Source organism: Apteryx rowi, unplaced genomic scaffold (genome assembly GCF_003343035.1).
Source record: "Apteryx rowi isolate R43461 unplaced genomic scaffold, aptRow1 scaffold_13, whole genome shotgun sequence".
NCBI classification, from domain to species: Eukaryota; Metazoa; Chordata; class Aves; order Apterygiformes; family Apterygidae; genus Apteryx; species Apteryx rowi.
Genome location: NW_020447530.1, coordinates 436,066 through 448,234, shown reverse-complemented (window position 1 = coordinate 448,234; position 12,169 = coordinate 436,066). Strand labels below are relative to the sequence as shown.

Sequence of the window (12,169 nt, the reverse complement as noted above, 5' to 3'; positions counted from 1 at the left end):
CCGCTCGGCATGGCATTCTTGTGCGCTGGTCCAAACACCGGTCGTTTTGCCCCAGAGCCAGCAGTCTTTTCTGCACGTTTACCTGCCCCTYGGGTGAGGGCACCGGCCCCAGCAGCCCAGAGCTGCCAGTGCAGTGATCCGCCGGCATCGGCYGCCTGGGAGCGGGCTCGGCACCCAACGCTCGTCCTTCGATAATCCAGGGAGAAGGCACGGGAGGAAACCTCGGACTCTCCCCCAGGGCAGGGATGCGGGGGCTCCCCGGGTGGCTCCATCTCCTGCCCTTCACCCAGCCGACACAAAGCCAGCCCCATCAATAACAAATATTTAAGCTAGCTGTGATCCGCTCTTAAGAAGTTATAACCAAGCTGTTTGATCCACTGCAATTCTTGGGGAAGCTATAATTATATCTGCAAGCCATGTGGTTTTCTTGAAAGGAAAGGAAGAAAAGACGTGCTTAATCTTGTCATTCGAGAAGCAAGCAGCGATCAGAGAGCCGTGGCGCCGTGGTGCCGTGCCGGCCGGGCAGCCGGGCCAAGGGCACGGCCGTGGCCTGGGCAAGCACCTGAACTGGGTCCCAGCTCCCCACGGGCTCCGGGTTTCCCTGGCCAGAGCTGACATTATTCAAACGCCACCAACATCCCTGGCACACCGCAGAGGCTGCAACGTYCTGCTGTCCCAGGCGGGACAGCGGCAGGACACACGGTGCCGTCACCGGCCCCTATCCCAGATRCCGCTGCCGGGAGCGGACGGAAACCGGCAACTTGGCTGCAAAGGGAAGGGCTGTTTGGGAGGCTGGGAGCCCCGATCGGCCCGCGGGAAGGGCCAGGAACCCTGCTCAGCCCATGGAAAAGGGCTGGGAACCCCACTCAGCCAACAAGGTTTGCCGTCTGGATGCTCCGGGTCCCTGTGGAGCCACAGGGCAGCTCAGTGCCTAGGGATGGACGGGGACGGGGACGGAGACGGGGTGGGCACGAGAGCCAGGCATTCCCATCCCCACGCAGGTCCCACTGTCCGGTCCCATCCCCGAGGGTGGCCGGCTCCAGGTGCGGGACGGCAGCGGGCGCCTTCCCRGGCGGCAGGGAAGTGGGACGCGGTCCCACTCGGGCTCCGGCGAGCAAAGCTCTCGGGCCACCGGGGGGGCCGAGGAGGGTCCCGCAGGGATCCACCCGCCCTTCCTTAAACAAACCTTCCGCAAACGAACCCGGGTACCGCTGCCCTTGGCGCCCCGCGGCGCCATGCAAGCCCGTCACCACCAGCACGCCATCGGGGACCCAATCTCCAACCGGCTGGGGAGCCTTCGGTGGGGAAAAGCAGCACCGTCGCACCAAACACATTACTGCTTCCTGGCAAAACCCTTTAAATCAGCCACCGTGTCAACTCCATCATAGTAAAACATTTATTTGTTATGGTGATATAAGCTACCATGTTTACAGTTTGTGAACTCACCACCGGCAACATTTAACATGACTTATACTGAAGCCGTTGCCACCAAATTTTTTTATCATTGTTGTTTTTAATTTTATAAAAACCTCTAACACCAGGAAAAAAAAGGTATGTAGAATTAACGTGGCAGATGGGAGACGACAAATCCGTGAACGGGGAAAGAAAGTTTGTCCGACGCAGCCAACCTGGATGGTGTCTTGGCTCAGGCCGTAGCTTCAAACAAAAGTTTCGGCAGGGCTGAGCCTCCTTCAGCAAACCGCTCCTCGGCGAGCTGGAATCAGATTGATTTTTGCCGAGTCAAAGCGTCGGCGGCGAYGTTCCCGGGGAGCAGGAGAGGGCAGGAGGTCCTGGGATCAGCCCCGGCGTCTGCACAAAGAGACAAGACAGAGACGGTGAGGGGCCGGCAGGCGGGAAGCCGAACGGCTCTGCTCTAGCCGGCCTCAGCTCCCCATCGGCTCGAAGCGCAGACGGGAGCCGAGGCTGGATGCCGGCAAAAACACGGTGCCGATGCGTGCTAGGCAGAGCTCGGGGACTAACGGGGACAAAACGGTCAATCAAACAAAGCGCCCCCCAGTTTGCAACGCYGCGGGTGACCCCGTCTGGCTGCCGTCACCCAGCCAGCCCCAGCTCAGCTGGAAGTGCAAAAGTGGAGACGACAACCCAAAACTCACTGGGGGGAAACTCATTGGTCCGGGACCAGAGAATTCCACAAACTCCGGATTTGCTTCTGAACTCTTTGAGGTCAAGCACAGGCAGCCCTTTTTTTATGGTAGGGATTTCAAGGCTTCACATAGTTGTAGAAGTTTGCACAGAACTGAAAACACTAAAGAAGAAGCAGCCAAAGTGCACGTGTCCAGCACTTGCCTTCATGAGGTTTACAAATAAGTGGAAAAGTCACTTCAGGGAGAATGTGCAGGTTCAAAGTTGCCCTTAACTGATCTCCCACATTGTTCGCATGGAAGGGATCAATGGCCTAGCACACAGCACAGGTGACAGTTATTTTCCATTAAGGAAGACCACTGCCTCATCGCGGTCGTGCCAGTGTAAGGGCTCCGGCCTCTCCCTGCCACCCCTAGGACCATTACTTACCTTTGGAAATGCAAGGCTGCAGCTGCAGGATTTAATGCAAACTAGACACCCTGTTTTAACTTCATTCTTGGTCTGCGGAAGCTTGCAGATCTCCCAGCTGCCTACAGACCTGCTGCCCGAAGCAGTGTTTCAGGTGCTCCCGAAGCTGCGGGCAGCGCCGGCCTTGTGCTCTGCTCCCCCACCTAACGGCCCCATGGGGCAGCGAACAGGGCCCAAGTGGGGGCTGCCCAGAAGGTCACCCCCAGCCCAGGCTTCCTCCTCATTTCCCTCTCCAAACGGAAATCTCCCCTGCAGAAGAGACTGTAATGGCTTGCACGCAAAATCCCTGGAGATGCAGGGCTTGCTGGGAGGTCAAAGCTTCCGCCGCGGTGGCCCCTCTCGGGCGGAGGGCTCTTGGCCCTTGTCCCCTCACCTAACGCCTACCCGCGCAGCTCCAGCACCGCGGCAGCCCTCCTTAAAGAGGCTTCAACACGATAAAGGAAACGGGACCCTGACGAGGGCAGGGGAATCGCCGGGTGAGGACCAACCTGCTGGCCAAGCCTCCGCGCAGCAGCGGTACCGCGCTTCCTGAGAAAGTGTCTTCCGAGCAAAACCGGCAGGKTTTTTTTTTTTTTTAATGCCTCTGAGGTTCTGAGCAGGTCAGCACAGATAATGATAGCATTTCCACGCAAATAATTGCCACTGCCTGCAGGTCCCAGGGGTCTTGGCAGGTCTCACGGTGGGGTGCATGGYGCACACAAACACTGGAGAGGCCCCTGCAGCACTCGTGGGCTACGCTGAACATGAGTGACAAGGGGCACTGTGCTAGCCATAAACTTGGGGAAAAAATCAGATAAATCAGAGCCTCTTGCCCTGCTCTCCTGTCTTCAGCATGTGAGAGCACGTTACCTGCTAAACCAGCCACTGCTGCTCATGCACAGCACAGGGCTCGCACCAGAGCGGGGTTGGTGCATCTGCAGGGAAGGGCTGGAAGCCTCCAGAGAAACCATCTGCCACCCGAACATACAACTGGCAGTCTAGGAGGAAAATCAGCTCAGCATCAKGCTAGACGCACTACCTTGGTCTAAAGTTCCAGGTTTGTTGAGAAGCAATGCTTCCTAAAATGCAGAGAGAGCGCTTGAAAATGACCTGCGGTGGCATGGTTTGCTCCAGCACAACACAGACAGTGGAACCTTTTCTGTTTAATCTCATATGAGCAAAGTTGCACATTTGGGGTCTCTCTGCAGCCAGCTATTTGCCATGTTTGGGGGTTTTTTTCCCCCTTTTCCATTTCCTTCCTTGCAAGCTAAGCCTCCTTCCTTCAACATCAGCAGCCTTCACACCCGGCTCCTGTGAGCAAATCAATCATATTCAGAGTATACCACCAGCAAGATTATAGGATTTGCCTTTTGCTGGTTGTGTATTATTTATGCCAAGGAGTATGTGCTTTAACCCGTACCTATCGATCCCCAGTAACCTGCACACTTTTACTTCCTGGACGTCCGAGCTGTTGYGAAAGCAAGATCATAGCCACACCGAAATAGCGAAAGTCAGACTACGGTATATTTATTCTCATTTACAGTGCTGATTTAACGTGGCGTTCCCAGCGCAGAGGGCTAACGCAACCCTGCGCAGGTGGACGCACGGCCCCGCTGGGAGCGCGGGCGCCCCGACCCAGCCCGGCTGCCTGCGCCCGGCGGCCTCCGGCGCTCCCGGCTCCCGGGACGTTTCAGTTCGGGAGGGCTGGTCCCGCGGCAGGCAGGGTAAAAGCACCGCCGACGGCGTCGGAGACGTAACCGGTGCTTGGCGCTCCTGGGGCAGAGGGCCGGCGCGCGCCCGGGGCCAGGAAGCCTCTTAGCATCCGCCGCGCGGAGGGAAAGCCTTCCCGCGCACCGCAGCACCACGTCCTTAGGAGCGACGGTACTCAGCAGAGCGCACCGTACCCGGGACAAGGAAACGCCGCGCGTCCGAGCAGAGGCCAGCGGAAACCACCGCGGGGCGGGGGGACCTCACTCACTGCACCAACCTGCGACGCGTTTTGATGTGACCCGTTGCTGCTCCCGACCAGCACTAACCTACAAGGCACGCATCTATTTGCAAAGGGGAAACACCRGGTAGATGTTTGCAACAAACGGGACCCTACTGACTTTGCATCTGCGTGTCGTGCTTTGCTTTTTTAAATTAGAAACTTGACCTCAAGTTACCTTAAACCTACGCACTAAGTTACCGTGTGAAAGGAATTGTGTAATTCTGTTGCTGTTGCGGCTTTAACAGGGTAATAGTGTATCCCTTGTCCCGAGCAGCACGGCCAAAGGGCAGTAACCTTCCCCGAGACAGCGCAGGGCTGAAAGCTGCTGCGACTCTCCCCCTAGGTCCTCCTTAACTAATAGAAAGAGAAGCGACAGCAAGTGATAGTGACTGTGACCRTTACTTCTGCTTGTTGCACTAATTACCGAGGAAGAAAACGCACCGTCCACGCTGCACGGCGCCGGCTGTTGCTCCCACCGCCCGCTCCGCTCCGCTCCACAGCACCACGGCAGGGCAGGCGCCGCCCCGGCGCAGGGACACGCACGGGCAGTGGGGTGCAGGGACCCGCACGGGTCCCGCTGCCGCAGCACGGAGCTGCCACCGGCCCGGCTCGTCACTGCCGCGGCGTCGCGCAGGCGCCCGCGGAGCGTCTTCGCGCAAATCAAAACACACCGGCAGAAATAAAGGCACATTCGCACCCAGAGCACCACGTATTCACGGCAAAGAACGGCCCGGACCACGAGCAGAAAGGCAGCACAGAAAACGACCGGCGCCACAAGCTCTTTGCTCAACAAAACCCTGCTTCTCCACCCGAAACGCTATTTGTACCAACCCACTCGAACGCACGAGCACGTCCTGCAGAAGGGGGCAGGAACACGCTTAGCGAGGGGCGACAGGAAGCACGGGCTGGGGGTTTTAACAAGAGCAAACAGATCGCTGAAGCAGTTCCCCCTTCCCCGGCGCTTACGAGAAAGTCGCCACTTGGCCGCTAAACCGGTGAACCTGTTTTCCCAAAGCAGGGCCGGGGCGGGTGCGCGGGCGGTGTACGAGGAGGCGCCTCGCCAGCAGGTTTTCTCCCGCGGGGGAAAGCGGGGTGCGCTGCCCCGTGCTGCCCCGTGCACAGGACCGGCACCCACGCGCCCGGCCCGGGACGCGACGCGATGCACCGGCACCCATCGCCCGCAACGGGTGCGTTCTGCTCGGATTTGTCAAATTCACCTTCTAATTTCTGGAGGATTAGAGAGGCTTCCAGTACTTTACTCCGAACGAATATGTATGAATGTTATTCTTTTGATCAAGGAATATCTCAGCACTTTTTCTGCCTCCAATTGCCGGCAACCTCTGGTTTTGCAGAACAGAAAGGACAGAGAATTTCCCCCCTCGCAGGGCGCTCCGCAGCTCGAATGGATCCGGCCTGCATAAAAGCAAATACCCCGCTGCACACTTATTGCAGTGGAAATGGCACAGATTTAACGCCCAGCGCATGCACAATGGATATTCTTTTCCCCGGTGAAGAGAGAAAGCTGCATGAGAAGAACCTCTCCGCTACCCAGGTCTCACTATTTCTACAACATTATCATGGAATTAAATCAAACACAGTGACATATGGTCCTTCTAAGCCGCTTATATAAATGCACTGCGGATGGAATTCTTAACTTTAGTGTTTATAAAACTGATTCTTTTGAATAAAAAATTAAAAATATAAAAATAAAATTCCCTAAACCCCAAGAAACTATTAATATTTCAGCACTTTCACAAAACATTAGACACGATTGACTTCCAACTTGAGACAACATATAAAGCATTGTCATCTGATATTTTTAAAATGCACATGATTAAAACGACCTCAGCAGAAAACCTTTAAAGCTACCTCCTTACCCAAGCATAAAGGAAGGTACTGTCTCCAGAGATTCAGCTCCTCAACGGACCATTTAAGTACTCATTTCACCATATCTGACAACACCTTCCTTTTCAGACTTTCAGAACTTGGATAAATATATTACTATTTCCAATGATGCATTATTTAATAGCTAACTTTTATGCATATATCCCCTCTATARGAATGTAAACTTTGCAGAGAAGTCCGAGGAGGGATTTTTTTTCTTTTCTTTTTTTTAACTTTTCCACCAGGAAATGAGTATTCTCATTTCAGGGCTYGGTTTGCTTTTTGATGCCTGCATTTCCAAAGGAAAAAAATGGGCTTTTTAAAAAAGAAACAGCCCCTTCTTCTTAAGTCCTTTACAACCCCCACCCAGATTTTATTTTTCCAGGATAGACAGTAAAAACGCAGGGAGCGCAGCACATTACGGCTCAGACACCAGGAGTCATCTGGTATTGCGCGTTTCCCTCCGTGCCCGTTGCAGGATCTGCCCGCCGAGCGGCCACGCCAGCTCCGGGCTAGGACGTCTCCTGGCTTCCGCTTGGGTTATTTTCCTTCCAAGCACAAGCACACGGGGTATAAAATGCAACTATTCTATTGCTCTAACCGTTGCAAAGACCACACTAAAATTAGTATTTGGCATCTAAAAAGACATTCAAATTGCTCATTTGTGCTCTCTCTGATTTAAACATAATGTCCAAATGAGTTTCAATTAATATTAACCGCAAAATTTTTTTTGGATGAGCACAGCAGCGGGAGCGCTTCTGTCATCCTCACAACATGGGTTTTTCAACTGTTATCACCTATCGCCATATATTTACGTCTTTACATAGCGGCCTGAAATTATTCTATCCCAAAGGCACTGCAGTCAAACGCCACTTTATTTTACGGATCAGACTGGCTTCTAGTCTCTTCCTTGTGCATAGGGATTAGAGAGATCTAAGAGGACTACGGAATCTGCAGGAAACACGCCAAAACATTACGGTGGAGGAAAAACTCCGCTTCTCGCCACCATCCCGACAAGCACGGTCCCGTCCGGACGACCGTGCGCACCCGCCGGGCTCCCGCGCCGCTCTCCCGCGCTCCCGGCCCCCCGCGCCGCCGGCCTGCCAAATCCACACTTCCGTCCCCAAAAGCAGCTCGGTCGCCACCACGGACCGCTCGAGGCTGAAGCGGCAGCAAACTTCCAGTTTTGCAGGGGCTGGGGACAAGGGGTCCCGCGGTGCCGCTGGGGAGCCCGGGATGGCTGGGGCCACCGCCGCCACCACCGCCGCCGCCGCCGCCGCACACGCCGGGAGCCCCGAGCGCCCCGAGCGCCCCGAGCGGCGGGCAGTTACGGCAACACTGGCTGGGTACGGAGTGAATATTTTATTTTACACAACGTAACAACACGGCGCTGTTGTTTCTGTACAGCATTTGCCTAAAAACAAAGGCAACACCATTGTCACTGAAAAGAAACGTACAGTCTGATCRTTTTAAAAAATATCGTTTTACTGATCGATCCGGAAGTGGTTATTTCTTAGCTTGGAGGAAATTTCATTTCCTTTATAAAAGGCTTTTTCTGTGAAAACTCTCTCTTTTGTTTTCTGCTACTGCAGAACCAGGAAGCCAGTCCTAGAGTAGGGAAGGCACTGGTGCTGATTCATGCTTTTTTCACCCCTTAATTTTTTTTTTTAATTTTTTTTTTTTTAATCTCTGAATGTTGCCTTCGGTTTTGTTATTAAAGAAAATAAAACGGAAATTAACTAAAAACCTGTGTGCACTGGGTGGCTTATACAGAACCCTGCATGAACAAGCCGTTAATCAGCGAGACAAGAGYGGAATTCCGAATCCAATTTCCCAGGAGAGGGAGTTTCACACAACGTTTGGCGTTTCGTTTTTCATTAAAATAAAAATTAAAAAAAGCAGGTCACACAGTGCTTTCCAATATCCACTCAGAACTCGAGAAAGTTGCTTTTCCGCTATCCACGTCAGAGCTGTCTGACTGCGTTAGCATCCCGTTCATAGACACGCTCCTCTTAGACCGCAATCCACCCGCGTTCGGGGAGTTAGCGTGCCAGCGGCATTCCGTCAGTTCTCCGCTCAGGGAGAACCTGCGCTTTGCTCTGGAGGGGTCAGCCGGCAAAGTGAGAAACTTACTTGGCTTGGCTTGTGCTCTTTTGTACGTGGGGGCCCCCGTGACGGGGCCGGGGGGGCGGCCAGCCAGCTGCAGAGCCGTGGAGTTATTCCTGTTAGCGTTCTGCGGCTCGGCGCTCGGGACGGCTTCGCCCTGCGGCTCGCTGCTTGGCTTTGGCCCAGGCTTGCGCTTCTGCTTTTGGGGCGCAGCAGCGCTCGAAGTCCACGCGTGGGGCAAGGCAGAGGTAGTGGTGGCGGAGTCCTGGCTCGAGCAAGCGTCCGACGACTGCGCCGCCGCGTCGGCGGCAGCTCTGCAGCACGGGACGCTCTCCTCGTGCCCCACCGCCTGCTTGGACATCGACTGGGACAGCAGCCCGCTGCAGCCRTGGACCTGCGCCCCGTTGGTCTGAGAGTACACGTTGCTCACCTTGGTCGCCTTCTGCTGCCCGTTGCTGTTACACACCTTGTAGCGGATCATGAGGATGATGATGAACACGAGCACGGAGGCCACAATAATCCCGCCGATGATGATAATCATGGTCCCGCCCAGGAACTGGGACTGCATGAAGTGGCAGCGCACGTAATCCTGCTCGGTCGTGAACTGCGTGCACCCCACGACGCGGGTGGCGGTGAGCGAGGTGATCCCGTCGTCGTAGATGGCCAAGACGCACAGGTCGTACACAGTCCCCGCGGCCAGGTTGTTGACCAGGAAGGTTTTGCTTGTGGGAGGTATCATTCTGGGGGAGAAGGAAACCAGCGTGAACAAACCAGACCGACGTGCGGTCGCCTGCCCGCCCGCCCGCCGGAGCCACCCGCCACGCCGCCAGCGGGCAGCACCTCCGGCCCTGCCGGCGCATCCCCACGCAGCTCCTCGCCACGCGCCGCAGAGCTCCCGTTGCACGGCCTGGCGGTGCTCAGCGCCTTATGACAGCGACCAAACCAAAAACGTAAACGAAACCATCAAAAAATGTGTTGCAAGGTGCAACTGGTGCGTCCGAGCTTCAAAACGAACGCGCTCGGCGTGCACAGTGCCTCTCTGTGCTCCTCCMGCACGCCAGCGCAAACACTGCCGATTCAACCACAGAGTGTTGAGAAGAATACATTTATGGACATCCTTCTCCTGTGTTTTCGAAAAACTGCAAGTGTTAAGATCCATTTAACTCATCCAACTTTACAATCCTTCTGCTAATCAGATTACTTTGGAGGATTAGAGGTCCGTTTGGATTATCTAAAAATAACGCCATTCAAAGTAATTTCCCTATTTAAAAACATGAAGTTAAAAATTGCATTAGTCTTTCACAAGCCTCGCACCATCTGCTTCTTGGGGCAGGGCTCTGATCAGTGTAAGTGCTACTGTAACCACTCCTAAATAATGCACTGTAATGAAACAGTGCATTAATAAATCAATACAAAACAGCTTGATGGAGCACGAAGTGCAGGTCTGGTTGGATCCGTCTTACCTGTAAACAAGCGAGTCATCGTAAGTACCGTTGTACTGGATTTGGAACATACGTATTCCAGGTATGTTCCTTTGAAAATTAAATTTCAGCAGAGCAGTAGACGATGTTGCTTCTGCCACTACTACCTTCTTATCTTGGCTGATTTTTGTATCCCCATTACTACTGCTTGCGTTAGAGCCTGACTTGGTGGAAGTCGAGATATCCGAGGAACCAGGGTCAGGCTCATGGATGTGATTAGTACTATTCAGCAAATGAGGAAGTTTGATTATATGAAGGTCCACTGTTTGCGTGGCTTCCCCAGCTGGATTGGAAGCAATGCAGGTGAAAGAACCTGTATCCTTTACAGTAGTTATAAGGATGTCTAGCGTTCCATTATCGTACACCAAAGACCTTGTTGCGTTTGAAATAAGTTTGCCCTCAGGTGAAATCCAGTGAATTGCTGGTTCTGGATCCCCCCGGGCCTTACACCGCAGCGTTGCCCTCTGGCCCTCCAGGACTCTCAGCTCGTGGGTGTGCCGAGTGATGAGGGGAGGCTCACACAGGAACTCTTCCTCTGGGATCGACCAAAAGTACCGACCGGACAAGAGCGGAGGAGAAGCACAGGTCTCCAGGTCATCTTCTCTGGAAAGACGCCTCAGCCACAAAAGCTCACAGTTGCAATGCAAAGGGTTTCCACCAAAGCTTAATGCAAAAGTAGAGGGGCTGATAATTCCTGAGGTTGCTAATACCTGAGCTCGCTGAAAGAGAGGATCAGGTGGTAGCTTCTGCAATTTGTTAGATGTGACATCTAACCTGGTCATCTTGTGGAGGTGGGAGAAGGTCCCTTTAGGAATATGGTCAATCATATTGTGGTCCAGACTGAGAGTGTGCAAACTAACCATCTTCTCCACAGCATCCCAAGGGATGGTTTCTAGATTGTTATAAGACAAATCCAATTCCTCAAGAGCTAAAACATCATCGAAAGCTGTGGAAGAAATTAAAGTCAGCTGGTTGTTGTTAAGTATCAAGTGATGAAGGTTGGAGAGTCCACTAAACATGTCATTGGTGATCTTAGTCAATCGGTTGCTGTTCAAATGCAAAGCCCGCAAATTGCGCAAGTCAGCAAATGCGTGAGGTGTAATAAAACTTATTGTATTCCTGGATAATGTCAGGTCCACAAGGCTGGTCATATTGGCAAAGTCTTTCCTTTTAATATTTGTAACAAAGTTGTCTGCCAGCCGTAATTCCACAGTCCTCCTGTCAATGTTTGGTGGAACAAATAAGAGCCCTTTCTTGGCACAAAGGGTTGCAAGATTCGGAGACAAAATCTGACATACACAGCGCTTTGGGCAGATCTGGGCTCTCACTGCTATGCCAATGAACAGCAGAAACAAAAGCAGTTTTTCCATTGTAGATCAGGTTCAAGAGCCTGAAAGAGAACAAACTTCTGTTAATACCTACAAGATAAGCAAACTTAGCATAAAGAGTAATAAAAAAAAGCCAACAAACCATCCATGGTTAAGTCATGAAACTGAGGTTCATATAACCATGTTTTGTCCTCATCTAATTACCTTATATCTTTATAATTCTTCCATATCCTGCCATAAGAACATCCATAGTATCTTCCATAAGAACTATGGATATTCATATCTATACATACACACATATATACACACACCTATTTATGTGCAAATCACAAAGCAGTTTGGTAAGGATTGGTGGCACCGCGCATTGTATCAGCAGGACCTTTTGAAGCCTCTTCTACTTGAATTGAGGCTCGTCTCAGACTTGCAATACACCCTCGTTCCATTCACTGAGCTTTCAAATGGATGCTCTTGACTTCGTGATCTGGAGTTACTGCATGATAATGCCATTTATGCACTGGAGATACAAGGGATGTTTCATGTGCACTTTACTTGCTAAGTTAAACCTCTCAGTGGCCTCCAAAGCATGACAATTCAATTGGTTTATAAGCATTTCCACTGAACACTTAAGCTCTTAATGTTATTTTCAGAATAAACTCGAAAGGAGCTATTTTATGTCATTCAAAAACAGAAATACAAATTAAAAAAAAAAAACAAGAAAACCCCAACAACAACAGAGATCTAAATAAAAATGGAACACAGGCTAATTTTAGATTATTGCTGTTTTCCCTAATACCACAGCCAGCAATGCTACATTCTCATCCTAGAAATTC

General features: G+C 52.4%; 1 protein-coding gene across 1 annotated transcript; it reads right to left on the bottom strand.

Moving 5' to 3' along the window:
- Window positions 1-8,327: 8,327 nt before the first annotated feature.
- LRFN5 (leucine rich repeat and fibronectin type III domain containing 5) lies at window positions 8,328-11,381 on the bottom strand. The gene is made up of 2 exons (XM_026056202.1): window positions 9,994-11,381; window positions 8,328-9,270 (listed from the first exon to the last, which is right to left on the bottom strand). The coding sequence occupies exons 1-2, from the start codon at window positions 11,379-11,381 to the stop codon at window positions 8,328-8,330; spliced, it is 2,331 nt and encodes a 776-aa protein (XP_025911987.1).
- Between the last annotated feature and the right edge of the window lie 788 nt (window positions 11,382-12,169).